Source organism: Rhamphochromis longiceps, linkage group LG23 (genome assembly GCF_057381845.1).
Source record: "Rhamphochromis longiceps isolate RC_006_pf linkage group LG23, R_longiceps_female_GT1.1, whole genome shotgun sequence".
NCBI classification, from domain to species: Eukaryota; Metazoa; Chordata; class Actinopteri; order Cichliformes; family Cichlidae; genus Rhamphochromis; species Rhamphochromis longiceps.
This window is the reverse complement of record NC_140578.1, coordinates 33,658,010-33,678,305: the sequence shown is the minus strand read 5'-3', so window position 1 is coordinate 33,678,305 and position 20,296 is coordinate 33,658,010. Positions and strand designations below refer to the sequence as shown.

Here is a 20,296-nt window from a genome sequence, read left to right as displayed (position 1 = left end):
CACTGTCTTTGTCACGCTTTTGTCTTTGTTTTTGTCTCTTGCTGTACATGTATGTATGTATATATAATATTCACGTGTGCCCGCTGTATTTAGTTAAGGTTTTACCCCTTAACTAAATAACTATATAACAGAGGTGTGGACTCGAGTCACATGACTTGGACTCGAGTCAGACTCGAGTCATTAATTTTATGACTTTAGACTTGACTTGAAAAAATGTTCTAAGACTTGTGACTTGACTTGGACTTTTACACCAATGACTTGGGACTTGAATTGGACTTGAACCGGTTTACTTGAAAAGACTTGATATTTTACCCCAAATATAAAATTTAACATGCATATTATATAGAGATTGAAAATGTGACGTCATTCACGGGTAGAACCGCAAAGGATTCTGGGAACTCGTGGCAAGCGGTACTAGCGCACGCAGGCTTTCAATTGAAATCAGTCACACAGCGATAAAAAGAAACACAAAAATGGCAAGAAGCCGTTGTATTATTAACTGCAATAGCCGGTCGCATGACAGCCACGGGAAGCCGACGGGTAAAGAGATCGGTTGTTATCGGATTACGTCGTTGAAGAGAAATTGTTCAAGCCATGTTTCCGAAGTAACAAAGACGGCCTGGATTGCAGCCATTCAAAGATCAAATATAACGTCCCAGAACACTCCAGCTCACAGGTTAGTCTGCTCCAAGCATTTACACGAAGGTCAGTGTTTTTTAGTAGTTAATACGTCATTTTCATTACATAATTGGTGATATAGGTTACAAGCAAGTCTGGCGCTGAACAGAAATTGTCGCGCTATGCTCCTTTGTTTATTGTGCATAAATAGTGAATTGTCCTGACACAATATTGCGTTTCGCTTCTGTTATTATGGTACACTGACAAAAACATGTACTTTTATTCACAGGATAAAACAGGGTTTTTGTATCACTAATTGCCCAGTGCGATTACAGCATACAATATTGTTGTCACTGCTACATTTCTGTGATGCTACCAGAAATTATTTCCACTACTAATTAATTACCCTTGAGCTCAAAGGTCCTATTAATAAACGGTTAAGGAATGTGTATTTATGACGACAATTTGTGAGACTGGTAAACTTATGATACGTACGATGGTCTTTCGTTCTACACGGTGCATTTCAAGGTCCTGCACCCATCCGTCGGTAAACTGTACCTGGGCTTGTTGCAGTGACCGGAAGTTACTAAACTTCATGAGTGTATGCACTCACTCCAAGAACCGTATGATTATAAATATGCATATAAATATGCTACAATGAGATAGCTGACTTCATCTAACTAGCAAATGTTGTCCAGGCTACGTTGGTGATACAGTTTTTTTTAATGTGTATGATATTTTTGTCATGCGATTTTAAAGCCGGTCCTACAACCGCATCCAAGAATAACATGCAGCTTATCTCAGAACTGTCGGTGAAAATTATTCTTGGAGCTAGGTTTAATTGAGCTGCATTTTAAAGAGGTGCAATTTCACAATTTGTGTATATTTTCTAAGTTCACTATTTTGTCATGTGTTGAGAAAAACACAGATTTTAAAATTACATGGTCTAATATTTACATTTAGCATATAACTGCAACATTATTTTTTCGTTTTTTTTTTTTTTAAAGACTCGAAAGGACTTGAAATTCAAAGTTTCAGACTTGTGACTTGACTCGAATTTTACACCAGTGACTTGAGACTCGACTCTGACTTGCCTGACATTACTTGAGACTTGACTTGAGACTTGAGGATAAAGACTTGAGACTTACTTGAGACTTGCAAAACAATGACTTGGTCCCACCTCTGCTATATAATAATAACCCATCATAAACTTAAACCACCCGGTTGTGTCAGCAACGGTAACAGCGACTGTGTTAGTCCTCCAGCGATAGGCGGCGCTATTTTCAAGTCTTTCAGCTGTAAGTCTTGGCCGGGGTGAAAGGTTTGGACGCCGGTGGACTATGTGGGAACTATAGTAAAGCGCTCTTCTGAAGGGCATTATGAAAAACAAATATCTGTATTTTCGTACATTAATCGGAACGGCACGTCTTTGTAAAAACAAGCGGTTCATTTCAGAGGGATTCAAGTAAGTTGTTTTGCACCTGCTGTGATGTGTCAGAGGCTAACAGCATGCTAACCATACGAGGGGTTGTTGCACACCAGTGTTTGAACAAACGAGGAGCATAAAACCGACCGCAATGAAAACCGGTGTCGCGTTTTGGGAGCTGTTACGTAAAACTGTGCTGTTTGTCATAAATAACGTGCTGCTGCTGTGTTAGCCTGAGCAACAGCACATGCACAGTTTGACCTGACAGGAGCACTGTATGAAGAGACAGCGTTATGTGGCATCACTTATCCACCAGCACACTGGCTTTAAAAAATATATATTAATTGTTATTAATAAAATCTCGCCAGAAATAATCCAAATAGTCCTCAGTATAAGGTTCTGCATAAACAAACACCCATTTCAGATGAACACAGCCTAAATGCTATTAAAAATATTCTGCCTTGTTGGGTTAAAACAACACAATCAAATCAATCACCAAAGCCATTTTTCTCCCTACTGAGGGGATACAACAGCTAGAACTGTGTTGGACCCACTTTGCCTTTAAAACTACCTCAATTCTTTGTGACATTGACTCACAAAGGTGCTGGAAACAACTTTGGTCCATATTGACACAACAGAGGAATCTACCTTTCTAATCCCAGTAGATCAGCAGTTTCTAAAACACTCACACCACCCTTTCCTCCCCATTATGATGCTGAGTTCGAACTTCAGCAGGTCAGGATCCACATGCCTGAATGCACTGAGTTGCTGCCATCAGAGTTTGTGTCATTGAGTGGCCACTCCATAGTCTTACAGCAGGAGTGAAAATACAGGGTTAGGTTCATTCAAATTGTTTAGATAAACAAAATTGTAAAATAGTATTGTTTCCTCTCAAATACAGCTTGATTGTTTCGCGCCTTGGTGCAAACAGACTCAGACTCATAATCTTATTTCTTCTACTGTGGATGGTTCAATAAATGTGAATATTTCCTTATATATTTACTGTTTGTGCTCTGGTTAAAAAAATCTCAGGCAGAATAAGGTCACTGTGACCTTTTATTTTTACCTTTGACCCCGGAGCAGTTGACACATCCTGATTAGCAGATCTGAGGTTTTGTGCTCTGAGAGATCAATAGTGTATTTTACAGTTGGGGGAGGAAAAAAGTCCTATTTTCCCAGTTTCTGTTGATAGGACTGTAGAATTCAACAGCTGCTTAGTCAAACAGCCTGTGCAGCACTGCCAGGCCTTCATTCGCCTCGAGGCTCTTGGTTTTGAGGATGGAGCTTGAGCTGAGGCGGCGAGTGTGGCGTCTCAGCCCGTGACCATGTGTTTCTCCCTGTTGCAGCACATCAGCAGCTGAAGCGTGATGCATCCAGAGCCACGCAGGACAAGCGTTGCCCTGCAGAGACGACTGGCAGATTCAGCCCCTCAGGGCACGCTGAGCACCGGCCAACTGCAGGGCTTCATCCAGCGTGCCAGGCCTCCTTTCTTCTGCTTTCTGCTCCCCAGGGTTCACGCAGCTGATGTGGCTGCTGCCCAGCCTGCACAGATGCCCTCTTCCTCCTCCTCATCATCCTCTTCCTTCACCAGTACTGCTCCTGTAGCTATCCCTTCGTCCAGCAGCCTCCCGAAAAACATCGGGAAGCCAGAATTCCCGAGCACGGGATGGGAGCGCATCAAAGATCTCTTTGACAGAGAGTTAGTTTTATTGTTACATTGTTTCACTTGTTTGTGTCTTGGTGTTTTTGAAAAGGTCTTTGTGTATATGTAGACACTGTGGTGTCGAATTCATCGTGAATCATGTAGTTGATGAGTTAAGATTATTTAACTAAACTTGCAGCATCCTTTAGTTTTCAATGGCTTTTTGCTCTAATGGCTTCTAATGTAACAAGTTCACTCATTACTGGCTTTAAACTTACAAGGAAAATTCTCGTCCCTGTTTAGTGTGACTCAGAAATACCCAGAGGAGATCACCAATGTTGTAAACAGCAGTGCTCTCGGTGCACTTGCAGGCTTTGTCTATGGGGGCTTGCCAGCAGCTCGCCACGCCAGGGAGAGATATATCCAAGTCAGCCAGGCAGAATTATACACTAATCGTGTGGACGCAGTGGTAAGTGAAATCTGTGCCTTTAAAACCATATCTGCTGTGGTTTTGGGTGCAAATGTTCCATGAATGATGTCTGTGTTCAGCTTTAATATTGTGATGTCATAGTTTCTTATTTAATTGAATTATTATTTATGGGGTCTGAAGTGGAGCATTGAGAATAATGCTGCAAATAAAAGTAAAAGTCTGTCTGTGCCTGTTCTGTCTGTCAGCGCTCAGCACACAATGCAGCTATCCGGGGGTTTATAAGATATGGATGGAGATGGAGCTGGAGAGTGGCTGTGATAGTTACCTTGTTCAGGTAAACAAAAACAAAAAACAGGTGGAGCATGTGAGGAAAGTGTGTGTAGTGTTACTTTTACAAGGGGTCAAATCAGCTTGTGGATCTGGAGTATTAATAACAGGAGAATGCACAGAATGCTGAATGTCACATAAACAATGTGCAGATGTTTATTGGATGCGAGTGCTTTAACATTGCTAGCATACCTCGGTCAGTTTGTTTTGGCCTCACTGACTCAACATCGTGTGTGTTTCCTCTCCCTGTGTAGTTCTGTGAGCACGGGACTCTCCGTGTACCAAGACAAAGACGCAGTCAGCCAGTATGTTGCAGCTGGAGGTGAGTCACGTGATCTGATCAGGGCGCCTGCAGGTTGTAGTTCCAACTGTGATTGTTTTCAGTTATTTCTATAATAAATGCCCACTAAAATAGGACCGTATGTGATGATATTAAAATGTGACACGTCTGTTCAGTTACACCCAGAATCTATGTTTAATTATTGCTTGACAATAAAAGTGTTCTTTCAACATGTCCAGTACAAATTCCTGCACATTGAAATGATGAAACTCTGTATGTGAGCAGCTGTGACTGTAGGCCTTTTCAGACTGAACCTGGGCCTGAGAGGGCTGGTAGCGGGCTCGGTGATCGGAGCAGTGCTGGGGTAAGGCTGGCTTCTGCTTCTACAAGAATTCTTTGACTTCCAGTCCCAACAGTGCATGTTAAACTTTTTTTCCATCTGATGTAATAGAACATGCTCAGTCCTCAGTACTGAGCTGACTTCTATTATCAGATGCTGTGTATTTACTTTTTGACATGCATGCATGCCTTCTCGTGTATGTGTGTGTGTATTTACATTCATGCCTGTGTGCTCGAAGTCAGTGAGCACTCTGGCAGCCAGCTGCGCCCCTCCCAGCAACCCTCTGTCACCCAGCTGAACCTCCCCCCTCCTCCTCCCCACTCCCTTCCAAATCTGCTCGTGGTGCCAGAGGGACTCGTGTACCACAGAGGACAGTGTTTTGGGTACTGAACCAAGGAGACGGGCCAAGGCAGCAGCTGCCCTTCTCCTTTTATACCATCGGTGTTATTCCAGCCTCTTGTGTCCTTCTACCGTGGTCTGATGTAGACTTGGAGGTGCTTCATCCTCTGTCTCATCTTCACAGCCTGGCCCACTTTAGCCTCGCTCGTCCTTTCAGCTGAGCGCACACAGCTAAATGCAGATTGTATAACTGCAAATTGAGTGTGTTGCCTTTGATGGTGTAACAGAGGAGGGTCTAGTTTGGATCATCCCTGTGGTCAACTCCATAATGGCTTAGCCATACTTCCAGTTGGCCCTCCACTAGCACTGCTCCCTCCTCCTCTTCCTCTCACTGTCTGCTTCAGTGGCCAGCCACCTGGAGCATTTGATGTGGGCAAATGGCTCCAGCCACGGCTACGCCAGGTGTAGCTGGGGCAGAAGGGGCGGCATGAAAGCAGGCAGCTAATTGCAAAGCACATCACGCTCCAGATCTTTAACCATTATGGTTTCCTTATTCATGTCGTAGAGGTGTAAGTGGAAAGTGCGGAGGGTTTGGAGAAGCTGGGCCGCAGCAGCTGTAGAAACTGTTTAAGGAAGTTATTACAGGGTCGATGCTTCCATTGAACTGGCATCTGATATGTTTTATGTTATACAACATAGACTATCTGATGAACTGATCTGTGTAAAAGTGTAAAGGTGTGCATCACAGTTAGTTATACACACTGACTTCTACACAGGATTCCGGTTGGTGCTCTGGTCATTGCCTTGCAGTCCCTGACTGGAGAGACGATCCGAGAGAGGCGCAGGAGAGAGCGCAGGGAACTGTATGAGCACAAGCTTGCAGAATGGTAAGATCTATCACAAATAAATACAAAGTGTCATTTTATCCTGATGCTTCTTGGTTAATCAGAGCTGGTGTTTTCAATAAAAGGACAGCCCGTTTGCAGTTGACGGATGAGCTGATTTCCAACTTGAATGTGAGCTCTCAGGTGGAGGAAACCAATAAGGACATGCAGAGGATCCAGGAACTGCTCAGTCTACCACAGAATGAGGATGTAGTCAAAGACTCAAGTGGACAGTGAGCATGGCTGCCTTCACTGTCTGCTATCTGTTGGAATCTGGAAAATACAAACGTTCTCTTACTGAATGGAAACCGATTCAGATGAATTCATGATGCTGTTGTACAAGAAAAGTAGGTCCAACGAAGAGCTCACCTAAATGTGACATGGGATACAGGAAAAGGATTTTAAGACTTTCAAATATTCAGTATCTGATTTGTGCCACTTAGTCCACATTGGTGTTGTAAAGGTTAAGGTGGACTTGATGTGATGCTTCTGTGTACTTTTAATACTGAAGTTGACTGACACAGTATGTCCCGTGGTTGAAATCACAAAGTCAGCATTGTTGGTCGTACAACTTATTAAAACCACATGAAAGAAAGAAAGAAACAGACTCCTCTCCAAACCAATAAATATCAATTCATGCTACAAAACACTTCATTCTCTCTGTGTGTAATCTGTAGTTTGCTTTTGACCATGCCTTATGGGCTTTTCAGCAACTAGGTCAACCAAAGCCTCGACCCCTGGTGTAAAAAAGATGTGACACAGCAACAGCTGGGGCTCAGGATGCAGCAGTGACTGCTGATGTGCACATGGACAGCCAATAGAAGCAGTCTGTGATGTGGAGAGCTCAGAGAGCTTCAGGTAAACGCTTCAAACGAGAAACTAGTTAATAGATTTCTCTTCTTTTTTTTTTAACCATTTAGGTTGGAGTAACAATGCAAGTCTGACTTTTCCAGACTTAATTTACTGCTGGAATGAAAGTGTTAGCATCATATTTGTTCAAATTAAAAACCTTATTGGATTCAAATATAAAATTATCCCAAATAACCACAATGAACCTGCAGCTCCTTTACATTTATACGTTTATACTGCATCTGAGGGATGGATCGACAAGTGAATACATGCTGTATTCACCCACTTCCTCCCATGGATCCTCCCATCAGCTTCTTAATTCTTCTGAGAGAGTAACATGACTTCTGAAAATGAAAATATGAATGATTGCTGAGTAATTTGTTGATAGAATGACAGCAAGTGAAGTATGTTTCATAAATGGGCTCTGAGCGCCCTCTGCTGATGGCTTTGCATGAGTGAGTACAGAATACAACAGAGATGTGTCTTCAGTAACTGCGGTATTTCAAAGTTAAAAAACTGCTCCACAGCTGAAACAATGCAACAAACGCATGCATACTGCAACGCAGGGGACTTTCTTCTGGCCTGTGAAATGCTCGGACACCAAAGCGTTGTCAGTATTTGTTAATGGGTTGTGTCCACGGTGTGTCCACATGGAAAAGAACTGAGCTGAACTATCTAAGATGTGCAGGAATGACACTAAAGACTGTTTCTTAGTTAGCACAAGGGCCAAAAGTGGATTTGCAAATTTCTGTGAGAGTTGGTGACACGATCACTCATGTTGTGTGCGATGGGAATCCAAAAAACAAAATAAATAAAACATGAAAAGACACTTGATGAATATTTGGAGAATATTAGATGTGGGGGTAGGAGTTTATCTTATGAGGCTGCATGAAGGAGGTGTCTTTGGTAGGTGGCACCATGAATGCCTCAACGTATACCAGAAGCTAACGAGATGACCGAGTCGCCAGAATCCTCCAGAAAAGAGATGATGACAAAGCAAAACATGTTGGCAAAACTCACGAGTGTTTCTAATACAGGCAAAAGAAAAACTATCACCTGGAGAGGTGTGTTGCCTGACTTGAAACAAGTGAAACACCTTTGGGGCATCTTTTAGAGACAAAAGTAAAGAAGGCAAAGCATCCCTTTGGAAACCAAGAAGGACCAGGCCATTAAAAACAACAGCAGACAAAGGAAGCTTTTAAAAAATACAAATGTATATTTCGTCTTCTGTACCTCTGCAGCTGTTAGATATGATATGAATCAGTTTAAAGAACATTATCTGACACTGCAGTGTAAACCTGATGATCTTTGCATAGAGAGAAAGTGTTTTGAATGCCTACAAGCCCAAAACAAGCTTTTTAAATGTGCACAGTGATTTGTGTGTAACCTTTGAGGGCTCACAGTTGCATGTATCTTGACCACACGTAGAACCATTTATCAAATCTGTGCATCCAAACCTGAAGAAATACTGCTCGTTTCTGCACAACGCCTTAAGTTCGGCTTCACATATCGGATCATTTTCTCTGTGAAGAAGCTTCCTGTGCACACGCATGTCTAAACCGACGTGTAACCGCCCCCTCGCTCTCTTACAAACCATAAATGCGCACGAATGGCCTGGCACGCACAAATCACGTCGCATGCCGACGTGGGGTTTTGGCACAACTTTGACCCTGCCAGCCTCACACAAAACCACAAAACTAAGCTGCATTCAAGTCACAGTAAAAAAAGGAACATCTGGCTTCCGCTGTTTCGTCTCCAGGGTTTATCTAACCGGGCAGAGCAGAAACGAACTGAGCATTGACTGACTTTTCCCAGCAGATGAACATCCAGCATGTAGCGGCAGCTTATTTAAAGAATAAAATAATATCTGTGTTTTCTAGTGGAGAGATGAACCCATCTGTTTATTAGAAAAAAATACAATAGAAATCCAGATGTCTCCGTTTTCCACTGGGCCTTGAACGTAGCTTAGATTTTTGGATTTGTGAGAAGCAGCCGCCTGACAGTCGTCTCAGAACCTCTCCCGGGCATGTGACGCAATCTGTAGGTATCAACGATTCTTGTGCATACGTTTAAGGTTTTGTAAGCGACCAGCAGGGACGTTACGTGCGCTCACAGGAACCTTTGTCAAAGAGAAAATGATGAACTTAAAAAGTTGTGCGCAAATGATCGCAATGTGTTCAGGTGCATGTCTGTGTGTGGACTGGAGCGCTCATTTGTTAACCCTCAAAAGTTACACACAAATCACGGTGTACACTTAGTTCAGGTTTGTGGATCATATCACATACATTTGTAACACTTTTGGCAAAGTTGTCTCCGTGTCTTTGAGCTAAAATTGGATATTGTTATAAGGTATTTAATTCTTGGCTCTGATTTAAAGAGAAACTAAATCCTGACTCTCATTTTTACTAAATGAGATCTGACAGTGCTGTGTCATCACAACAGAGGTTATGGCTTCAGTTTAGCTGTCTAAGTGAGAGATGGGTCTTTACTTGGTTAGAGCAGCTGTCTCTGTGCATTGCTGGTGTCTCATCAAGATGCAAAACTTAAGTAACATAGTGCTTTGGTATAGGGACAGAATCTCTGTAGTCTGCTAAACTCAGCAGCCCTGATGTGACGTCCTATTGTATAATGCCACTATGCATCCCGGTGAGACTCTCTGCACTATTTGCATGGACATTTTGGCATAAAATGGACAGATGGAGTGAAAACAGTGAAGTTTGATGTCATTTGGACGAAGTTGTCTTTTGAACTTTGAAGACGGCCCAGACTCCAGTTGCTCGCGCTGTCCTCACACACCAGCTACTGCACGTGGGGATCAGTAGGGGGAAACACGTGAAAACCGGGGCCCTCGATATTGCACTTTCATAACTGTATCTGACTATAGGCGTTGCTTAAATGGTGCGTTAAAGTGCAACTCGTTCAGATTTGTTTTGTAACGTGAAATTGTCACTGAAAATGCCGAGTTAAACACTTGTCCGTGACATTAAATGACAGTTATTTTATTTCAAACATGTACGCGGTTATTTCCATAGATTTTTTTTTCCATTGGAGGTTCAGAAAGCTCACTAGGCTCATTTCTACTTTATAGTTAAACACTCCGCCTCTTGTTGTGCATTTACACCTGGGAACAGGTGGAGACAGTTTAGTGAAACACAGAACAGCTTCAGCAGTCTTGGCTTTACATGATGCAAGCCAACTATACATTTAGTGATTGAAGTCGTCCCTGAGTGAACACGGTGTACAGATGGGTACAGACAGCAGCCTCAGAGCACCCATCTAATATGGAGACTACAAAGGCAGACAGCAGGCGCAATCCTTTGGCCACTGCCAGCTTTTTTTCAAGGGTCTTTTTGTGGTAAGTGCATTAATGAAGATATTGGATTCCTCAGCATGTTGTTAGTATATCAGTCAAAAGAAAGAAGAAAGTTTCTGCAAATTATTCCGCACTGAGTGACAGCACTTAAAGCGTTCCGTCTGAAATGGGAATAAAGTATATCATAGAGATGAATCGGAATCTAGGAGCGAAGAGGGAATTTTTATTTTTATTTTTGTGTACACTGTAAGACCGAATAGTAATAGTTTGATAAATGAAATGAGTTGCAACTACTTAAAACCCCGTTATAAGTTCATACACCTTTATTTCTTTGAGTAGTTTGAACAAGTTTGTTTTTTCAAGTTATCAGTACTTGAATATGTTGATTAGTTTCAGAAATTGCCCTCGAATAATTTGAGTCGACACTGACGTCACGTACGTGCCTACGTACGTACGTACATGCGCCACCTGTTCTTCATGAGGAGCTGGGAACCATCTTGGAATCGCCGCTTCGTCCGAATGCCCGCTCATTACTCCGAAAGAAAGCTGTGGAACGTTAATTTCCGAACAGAAATAAAATCACTTGGGAAGGTTTTTTGCTGCATTGCCTTTGACGCTGGATAAAGGAGGACGTGCTGTGGTATGTTACAGACCTTTGAACTGGAACAGCTAACGCTCTGCACTTGGCTAGCTGCATTTACCGCCTTTGCAGCAATTTTGTCTTTGTGGGCGCTTTTGTGGTAAGTTTTATTTTTTCTGAAACCTTATTTCTCCTTTGTAATACGAATTTTTATCGTCATAAATGTTGAATTGTAGCAGGCATTTAAGAATTGCTTTGCTTTTTTTTTTTTTAAATCTATGCCACCTAATGTACAAATAGGGTTACAGTGTATGGTCTTGGTGGCATTGGCTCCAAATTGTGTTTTGCATGAATTGTGCTAATAAGCTAACATTTAGTATAACACATTATTAGTCCCAGCAGAGGCGAGCACTAAAGCTAAGCCCTGCTCATACATTTCTAATCTCTTACTACTGTAAAATAAGTCTTTAGCAGGCGTTTCTAGAGTGCTAAACAGATTTGTAGTTTATAAACTGCCTTGTGGATAAATTGTTGAGTCTTTGTTGCACTGCTGCGCTGCTTAGCTAACTCATTTGCCAACTGGTGGAACTTGAAAGCTATGTTTAGTTCTCTGGAATTGTATATATTAAAACTAGGGCATCAATATTGTAGGCACAGGATGATATAAGGAGTGATCAATCATCATATAATTAGGCGGTAGAACTTGGTTTGGGTTGCAAATAGTTCTGTATACAAGTAGGAATGTTGAATCTTCTGAACTATCAAGTTGTTGTGCCTGGTCTATTTCAGGTTAACTTGAGGGTGAACCCATCAATAATACATTTACCAAACAGTTTTTTTTCTCTAATTTTATTCTCAACCCCAATTAGAAGGACTTTTTGAGTTTATTTTTGATGTTATATTGAAATAAGGTGAAATTCCTGTGTTATTATTAGTTAAGGGTTAGTTGAGTTCTGGCCTAGTTATGTTTCATCTGTCACCTTGGTTATGTGTCTTGTCTGTTCTCTGTACGGTCCGTCTTGTCTTCTGTGTTTTACTTTTATGTTCATGCCCGCATTTCCCTAATCTGTTTCCTTGAGTCTCCCCATGTATTTCTGCGTGTTCCATGTTATATTTGTCAAGCTCGTGTTGTCTTGACTGCGTCCCTTTCTTGTTTCTGTTTTACTGTGAAGAGTCTGGTGTTCCATGTTCAGTTTGTTTTGTTGTACTTACCCTGTGGCATTCAGGTTCATTTGTGTCAGCTGTGTTTCCCCGGTGTTTCCATTTCCCTCTTATCCTTTCTATGTATTTAAGTCCTCTGTCTTCATCTGTTCAGTGTCTATTTATCTTCATGTCAAAGTCACAGAATTTCTGCTACTGCTCAGGTTCATGTTCATGCTCGTGTTTAGACTTTTATGTTTGCATGTCCCTGTTAAGTTTCATGCTCTTGTCTCTCGTTATTGTTTTCAATGTTAGTTTAGGTTTCCCGCAGTTAAGGTTTTAGTTTAGTTTCACCCTTGTTTCGCCTTGCCTGGCTTTTATGTTTTTGGACATCACCCTGAAATAAACAGCTTGTTTTTTTTGTTTTTTTTTTTGTTTGGTTTTTTTTTTTTTTTGAAGATTCGGTTCTGTCTCACCTTCGTCTGCTTTTGTGTCCGCTACACACCAGCGATCCCTGCATTACATTTTTCTTGTTGTTCCAGTTTTAATATGATGTTTGTAACTCTTTGTCTAGTTTGTATATCTATGTGATGGCATTAGCAAATGTTTAAAAAGTGGTTGTTGTTAGACCACCTGTATGTATACAGTGTTTGATAACTGATTATGTAAAAAAAAAAAAAAAGTGACAAAGCGCTGGACAATAACATATTATACCTATTTCTTTCTCTCTCTTTTCAGGTTAAGGCTGAAACTCCTTGCTGGTGTAGAAAGATACTATTTTGGTATGTTGATTGCTAAAAATAAGAAAAAACACTGATAGCACTTCCACAGTTACTTTAAAAAAAGTAAAAAAAAAAATCATACAATGGCGTTCAAGTGCAAACTTTGTAATCTTATCTTTGGAAAACAGATAGAGGTGCTTGAGCACTATCGGTTACATCATAGGAATGTTTCCTCAGTCAGTCCTTTGCCATGTCCATATGATTGCTGTATCTGTACATTTCAGTCACTGAATGCTTTGAAAATTCATTTAACACGGATACATTCTCAGAAAGTTTTGCAAAGTAGAGATCAAAGTGCAGTATTTCTTTGCCCTCTTTGTGGTTGTAGCCAACCATTCAATGATAAAAATGTCCTTAGTCACTTAAGGACACATCTAAAACAGCATGAGACATTAGATTGCCCTTTCAAAAATTGTCACTACCGTACTAATGTGTATTCTTCCTTCAATACCCATAGAAGTAGGTGTCATCCTGATGGTGATATTTCAGCCTTTAAGTGTGAAATTATCCTTAAAGAAACTACTAACCATCCTTTACAGAGTAATGTTGAATATGAGGATGCTGGTCCCTCAAACTATGACTATGAACTTGGAAGTCCTTCCTCTAATCCTTCTGAGTCCACGCATGACACTGAGGAACTGCAAAATCAGTTAAAAAACAACTTGTCTTCCCTCTTCTTAAAAATGTACAGTGTTCTTCATGTGTCAGAGAGAGCAATACAGAACATCATTGACGACTTGTTGCAGATATTCTCACTGTCCAAACCTCTTGTGAGAGACTCTATTACCAACATTCTGCACCAGCATAGTCAGCCAGTGAGTGAAGTCGTACTGAATGAGTTGGTGGAAGCTGTTATGAACACAAATGTTTTTGTTAATGCAGCTACAGCAGGTGCAGAGTTATCCACTGCTAAGCGGAGGAAAACCTTTGTGAGGAGCCATTACCCTCTAGTAATGCCTGTCCAATACTCTCTAGGTTCTAGTGGTCCCACAGTAGTATATGTCCCAGTATTGCAGATGCTCCAGAGTATGTTCAAAAATACTGATATTCTTGATAAAATCAAAGAAACTAAACAATCACCACCTGGGGTGTACATGTCCTATACAGATGGGACATATTTCAAAGAGAACCAGTTTCTGTCAGCAGCCGGAGAGCTGAGGTTGTCACTGATTTTGTATGTGGATGACATTGAGCTAGCCAATCCTTTAGGCACAGCTAGAAAGATCCACAAACTTACTGCAGTGTATTGGTTACTTGCCAATCTACCAAGTCAGTACAGGTCAAGCCTACATGTTATACAACTAGCTTTGCTGTGCAAAGTTTCTGACCTGCAGAAGCATGGTTATGAAAATGTTCTTTCCCCTTTGTTGAAAGATTTGCAAACTCTGGAGCAGGAGGGCCTCTTCATAGAAACCCTTGGTGAATGCATCAAGGGTTCTGTGCTCTTTGTGGCAGCTGATAATTTAGCTGCTCATGGTCTTGCGGGCTTTGTCCAGTCTTTCAGAGCACATCATTTTTGCAGATTCTGCTGTTGCACTGCAAATCAGATGCAGACCACTGAAGTTTCTGAAGGTGAATTCACCATGAGAACAACGGAGTGTCACGATCTTCTTGTGGAAAAAACTGTACAAGAAGATGATTTAAACCATGTCGGTGTAAAAGATGATTGTCCCCTCAGAAAAGCACTGCAGCACTTTCATCCCATCACTGGTTTCCCACCAGACATACTGCATGATCTTTTTGAAGGGATTGTGCCTGTGGAGTTGGCGCTGTGCATTGGAGAACTCATTCGGCGAAAATATTTTTCTTTGGAATATCTAAATACAAAAATCCGCACATTTCCATACCAGCATTCAGACAGACTTGATAAACCCCAACCGATTCCCAAGAATTTTGCATCCAAGCTAAGCATTGGGGGAAACGGGCATGAAAACTCCACCTTGTTGAGATTAATACCACTTATGGTGGGAAGTAAAGTCCCTGAGCAAGATGAAGTATGGGCTACAATGATGGATCTCAAAGAAGTTGTACAGCTTGTATTGTCTCCATCTTTCACAGAAGAATCTATTCAGTACCTGCAAACCAAAATAAAGGAGCACAGACAAGGCCTTAAAACAGTGTTTCCTGATTTTAAGCTCAAACCCAAGCATCACTACATTGAGCATTATCCTGAGCTAACAAAGCGCTTCGGTCCTTTGATTAACCTGTGGACCATGAGATTTGAGGGAAAACATCGCTTTTTCAAAGGAGTTATTCAGGATACAAAGAACTTCAAGAATGTTTTGAAAACACTTGCAACCAGGCATCAGCATATGATGGCATATCACCTCAATGGACCCTTGTTTTTCAAACCGCAAGCGCAAGCTTCAAGTGTCACCTGTGTCCAAGTTGCAACTTTGCCTGAAGTAGCACAAGATTTTATCAAGACTAAGACAGACAGCCAAAACATATACACCACTCATAAAGTGTCCCTAAATGGAACGGAGTATGCAAATGGAATGTTTGTCTCTGCAGGCCAGACTGGACGACTTCCAACATTCAGCAGGATTGAATATCTTCTGCTTGTAAACAATTCCATTTCCTTGTTTTGCAGGAATTACGAATGCTGGTACATTGAGCATTTGAGGTCGTTTGAGCTGACATTAACAGACAGTTTTTCGCTGTATCAGCTGCCGGAGCTAAATGATACAGTAAGTCTGACAGCATATACTGTTGATGGACATCTGTTGTTGACGCAAAAAAGATTCATTCTGATCAGACACTTGCAAGATTAATATTGCTTTTGGAATAAGCCACATGTAGCCAAATAGATCAGGGTGAAAAAAAGAACAACTACTACTCTTTTCTTTTCCTTTCTAGGAAATGTCTGCTCAAGCCCTACTACTTCATGTTCATGTCTCAAAAGAAATTGTGAGAAAACTGACTTTATTCTCACGTCCAGAATCTGTGGATCAGCTAAAAGACATTATAAAAGAAAAGTTCAAACTTGACTATGACTTTAGCTTATTATACGAAGACCCAGACTTTGACAGGCAGCTTTGTTCACTTCTAGATATTGAGGAGCTTCCACAGAAAGCTGTTGTAAAAGTTGTTAGACCAGAGAGTGATGATAGTTCAGTAGCATCAGATGACACAATAATACTACCCCATGCCATGACTCCAGACAGGGTTGAAAGATGGCCTCAGGATTTCCCAATTCCTACATTTTCCTATGAGGTAGAACTCATACTTGGTGAGGGTGATGTTGCTTATGAGAGAACAGGAAAGGCTCTCAAGTTGTCTAGGGGACAAAAGCATGACATTCTTGAAACTCTTGCAGCTAAAATGCATAGTTTCAAAGCATATCCTAGTGATCGGGACATATCAGTTGTAGCTGAAGCTCTTGTCACTAAGCATCCTTGTCTGAAGGAGCCTGGATCACAGACAGGCTGGTATGGGTGGAAAAATAGCCTAAAGTTTAAGATGGGGAACTATCGTGCTAAATTGAGTCGGGCTGGATTTCAAGAGGTAGCTGTGAATTCTGGAAGGAGAAGTCGAAATGACCCAGACAAGCAGTTACCACACACTGACATTAAGAGACCTAAAAAGGCAGAAGTAAACTTTCTGCCGAATTTCCCAAGGGGTGAAGATGCTGTTAGCCTTGAGCAGCTAAGACTACAGATTGTGGATGAAGTCAAGAAAAGTGAAAAGAATCACGTCCTGATTACAAAGCTGATGCATACCACATTTGCCTTGCGACGCAAAGAGATCATCAGTGATGACCTACCCGTAGGTGCCATCCTGGATCGCTGGCCTGCTCTGAAATTGGAATCTCAGGTAAGGTTTCCTTAGATGATGCATATAACAAGATGTATATTATATTGATTTCTGTTATGTGGCCTGTCTGAATTAATACAAATTAGGCCATGGTAGTGTAAGGATTTTGATGTATTTTGCAAAGATTTGTAGACTAATCGTAACTTGTAAATTTATTTTGTGTGTTCAGATCTATGCAGAATTCCACAGAATTACAAACCTCACCCTGAAGAACCACTTTTATGCTGTGTTGGACCAACATGCTCCCCGGCTCCAGAGCTTATTCCGAAAGAAAGCTGCTCGCACAGGGAAAGTGTCTGATGTTCTGTCTCAGCTCTTCCGAACCTATGATCTCCAGGTAGGTGGGGTTTTGTCTTGTGTGTTTTTTCTTTTTTTTTTTTTTTTTTAGAGTTTTTAGATTTGTTTAATTTGATCCATTTTTAACTGCCGTTCTTGACTAGGTAAGCCAATAATTTAAAAAAAATCTTCTTGTGATGTAGGAACAAGTTGATATTCATGCCCGACGTGCTGTTGTGCTTCATGCCCTCCCTGCCTATTTGCACGAAGACACCTCTACCTTCATCAAAACGTGGGATGTAAGTTTGTGAACAGTATCCAAGTATCAAACTTGTTTAGATTTCACAAACCATTATGAAACTTTGACAGTGTGAGAAGTATCTCCATCCTTTGGGTCTGTCTACAACAGTGTCCATGTCACATAATGGGGGAAACACCACATATTCTTAATGTGTATAGACCCTACCCTTCTATAATGTTCCTAGCCCAACCATACATCACTGTACATTTATTTATTTTTTTAAATAATAGAACTCCCATTGACTTTCTGTAGTTATTGCCATGAAGAGGTATGACTTTGCTTTATGAGTACTAGTTGTCATTTTTATTTTTTCTCAAGTTTTTGGTGTGTTTTGGCTTTTTTGTTGTTCAAACACTTGATTTCTAAGATGGGGATAATCCAGTATTTGTATAGTGACTTGTGTAGATGAGACTAAGGCTACGTTTACACTGCAGGCGAAAGCGCATCAAATCTGATTTTTTTTTTTTTTTTTTTTTTTTTTTTTTGGGACCCTATGCGACCCATCTATCCGATCATGGTATGACAGTGTGAACGGCACAAATCCAATATTTTCAAATCCGATCTGGGTCACTTTCGTATGTGGTACTGAATCCGATACATATCTGATGTTTTAGAAAGCGACTGCTGTTTGAACGGTCAAGCCACATTAAATCAGTCTTTTACGTCACTGACACAAGACAGACGCCAATTATCAGCTACGGAGAAGCGCCCGAAAAGACATCGTGAACGCTTTCTGGCCATCCCGTGTAGATGTCAGTGAAACTGTTGGGAAGACAACGTTGGAGAAACGTGAACATTTTATTTGTACTGTATAATCTGCAGATTCTGACAGAAACCTGCAGCTATCCTTTGAAGCACCGCTCCTCTAAAACAGCAATAAGGATCATTATTAGGTTATCTACATTATTATGTAAATGACAAAATAACTTAAAGCAAAAATTGGGAAACGTGAAGTCCGAAGTCTTTATATTAAGGGCCATCAGTCAAACAATACTGTTGCTCTGGGTCTAAACAGAGCGCGTTGTGTGTGACGTCTTCTTTTCTGCATGCGGCCGCTTTGAGCGTTCACACTAGAGCGCTTTTTCTGTCGCATTTTATTTGTAGTGTGAACAAGCAGACCAAAAAAAATCTGATTTGATCAAAACATCGGAATTGAGCATTGAGACCTGCAGTGTGAACGTAGCCTAAGAGAAATAGGAATGTACTAACATGTAGTAATTTTTTTTTTTTTTTTTCTGTAGATGATGCAATCTGATGAACCAGATATTAGTGAAGTGCCACTTGGACTCCTCCTGATCAGAGCCAATTCCAGCGATGCAACATTCTTCTGCCCTGAGAAGATTGCAGTTTTGGTTGAGGGTAACATGATCATTGATTTCCCCACCCTGGCTGATGCATTTCTAGTAATATTTGGACTGACTTATGCCCTGCATCTAAGCTACCCAAAATGTTTGGCCAACACATTTGACTTTATTCAGAAAGTGTTGATGGGTCTGGAGGATGGGAAGTTGAAGCCCAAGGTGCTGAGTCTCAAAAATGATCTTTTGGCAGCAGAATAATGTCCAGGGTTCCTACACAGCCCTCAAGTGCCTGTTAAAGCAAGTAACTAGTTTATCATTTTTCCAAGTCTGGATAAGTTTAAAAAAAAAAAAAAAGAATACAAGCAAGAAAATGTTGGCATTTGCATACTCTCATTTCATACTCTATTATCTAAAAGCCGAACATCCAAAATAAAAGGGGAAGGTGATAAGGAGTTTTACAAGACTTTGTTTTATGTTTCTAAAGAAGGATTTATCTATTTAAGGTTTTATTGGTCTGTTGTTGACAGCATGATTGCACTGTACAGATGTGTATATTGGTTTAGTAATAACCCTTTGCTGATTTTGTAATAACAGTATTGGCATATTAAAAAGGTTCCCAATAATATTCCTGTGTATTAGCTGCATTGTAATTTACTTTCATTCAGTTTCCCCACCTGGCAATGCATTTTTTTTTTTTTTTTTTTTTTTAACAAAAATGCCATACTCAACTGTTAATGGCATCTAAATACTGTTGTATTCAGGTTTCACATGTTGTGAAAGTCTTTATTTCTAATATTGTAACCTTGTGCCTAAACTTGACATTTCTGAAATTATTCCCAATAATATTTGGTGAATTTGTCTTTGGGATTGCCCGAGATTTGTTTTTGTTTTTTTTCTGAACATACATGCAAGGAAATTTAATTTGTCATTTATTACTGTACTGCATTTGTCATACCGAAAGAGGATCTCAGCTCTATCCCCTTGCTACACACAAGTATTTTTGGTTCTCTGAAAAAAGGCAAATGTTAAGACATTGTGTCTTCACAAGTTAATGTTACTCAATAAATTTGTAAGTTAAATTTATGTTGTCGGTCTTGTTTGTCATGTTTTTACAAGTGCAGTTGCTTATTTCTAACACATTTTTTATTTTTATATCCAATTCAAAACACAGTAAATTTGGCTACTACAGGAGTTTGGGTGTATTTTAAAGTTTTGAGTATCATTAACTTAAAATGGTTAACATTTTAAAACTAAATATTAATTCCTTATATTTACTTGATTTAGATTTGTACTTGAAACTCAAAATATTAAGTAGAGAGTACCAAACCAAGAATGTGGATATAACATGAAAACATTTGTCATTGGTACTTAAAAATATTTATCTAAAGCTAATAAATAAAGTGTGTTTAATTGACTTTCATCTTTGAGGTTTGGTTACTTAAAATATTTTATGTAATCAGTTTCACCAAAAGTTTTGAGTTAAATTAACTTATTTGGTTTTACTCAGTAACGACTAGAAGACTCGGGTAACAAGTAACTGAGAAATCAAATAGGTTAGAACTTAAAGGGCTTGCGGATCTTTTGATCTTTTTAAAGTGGGCTTTTAAAAAAGGCCCGTTATATCTACAGGGAGAGTGTAAGTCAATCGTTCT

At 40.4% G+C, this 20,296-nt stretch overlaps 3 protein-coding genes across 7 annotated transcripts in view; all 3 read left to right on the top strand.

Moving 5' to 3' along the window:
* The first annotated feature begins 1,923 nt into the window (after positions 1-1,923).
* Positions 1,924-6,935, top strand: timmdc1 (translocase of inner mitochondrial membrane domain containing 1). Of its 2 annotated transcripts, none has more exons than XM_085399250.1 (8): positions 1,924-2,083; positions 3,391-3,743; positions 3,990-4,155; positions 4,362-4,450; positions 4,698-4,765; positions 5,009-5,087; positions 6,179-6,289; positions 6,378-6,935. In XM_085399250.1, the coding sequence occupies exons 2-8, from the start codon at positions 3,412-3,414 to the stop codon at positions 6,397-6,399; spliced, it is 867 nt and encodes a 288-aa protein (XP_085255376.1). In that variant the 5' UTR covers positions 1,924-2,083; positions 3,391-3,411; the 3' UTR covers positions 6,400-6,935. The 2 variants fall into 2 exon arrangements, with proteins under 2 accessions (XP_085255376.1, XP_085255375.1); XM_085399249.1 differs by having other exon boundaries at positions 6,373-6,935.
* A 3,458-nt stretch (positions 6,936-10,393) lies between these two features.
* Positions 10,394-20,296, top strand: part of LOC146642424 (ATP-binding cassette sub-family C member 4-like) — a 53,834-nt gene continuing 43,931 nt past the window's right edge. Inside the window, exon 1 of the mRNA XM_085397166.1 lies at positions 10,394-10,490. Coding sequence (XP_085253292.1) covers positions 10,417-10,490 — 74 coding nt within the window. The 5' untranslated portion in view covers positions 10,394-10,416. The remainder of the gene's footprint in view (positions 10,491-20,296) is intronic.
* On the top strand, positions 10,693-19,343 carry LOC146642426 (uncharacterized). 4 transcript variants are annotated; one of them, XM_085397162.1, is made up of 7 exons: positions 10,693-11,188; positions 12,907-12,950; positions 15,544-15,640; positions 15,810-16,766; positions 16,936-17,103; positions 17,246-17,341; positions 18,585-19,343. In XM_085397162.1, the coding sequence occupies exons 4-7, from the start codon at positions 15,813-15,815 to the stop codon at positions 18,900-18,902; spliced, it is 1,536 nt and encodes a 511-aa protein (XP_085253288.1). In that variant the 5' UTR covers positions 10,693-11,188; positions 12,907-12,950; positions 15,544-15,640; positions 15,810-15,812; the 3' UTR covers positions 18,903-19,343. The 4 variants fall into 4 exon arrangements, with proteins under 4 accessions (XP_085253288.1, XP_085253291.1, XP_085253289.1 ...); XM_085397165.1 differs by lacking the exon at positions 17,246-17,341; XM_085397163.1 differs by having other exon boundaries at positions 15,544-16,766.

Coding starts and splice junctions, on each gene's coding strand:
- timmdc1 (XM_085399249.1), top strand. CDS start 3,412: ATGCATCCAGAGCCACGCAGGACAAGCGTTGCCCTGCAGAGACGACTG. Junction 3,744..3,989: donor AAAGATCTCTTTGACAGAGA/GTTAGTTTTATT, acceptor GTCCCTGTTTAG/TGTGACTCAGAAATACCCAG. Junction 5,088..6,178: donor GTGATCGGAGCAGTGCTGGG/GTAAGGCTGGCT, acceptor ACTTCTACACAG/GATTCCGGTTGGTGCTCTGG.
- LOC146642426 (XM_085397162.1), top strand. CDS start 15,813: ATGTCTGCTCAAGCCCTACTACTTCATGTTCATGTCTCAAAAGAAATT. Junction 16,767..16,935: donor CTCTGAAATTGGAATCTCAG/GTAAGGTTTCCT, acceptor TTGTGTGTTCAG/ATCTATGCAGAATTCCACAG. Junction 17,104..17,245: donor TCCGAACCTATGATCTCCAG/GTAGGTGGGGTT, acceptor CTTGTGATGTAG/GAACAAGTTGATATTCATGC.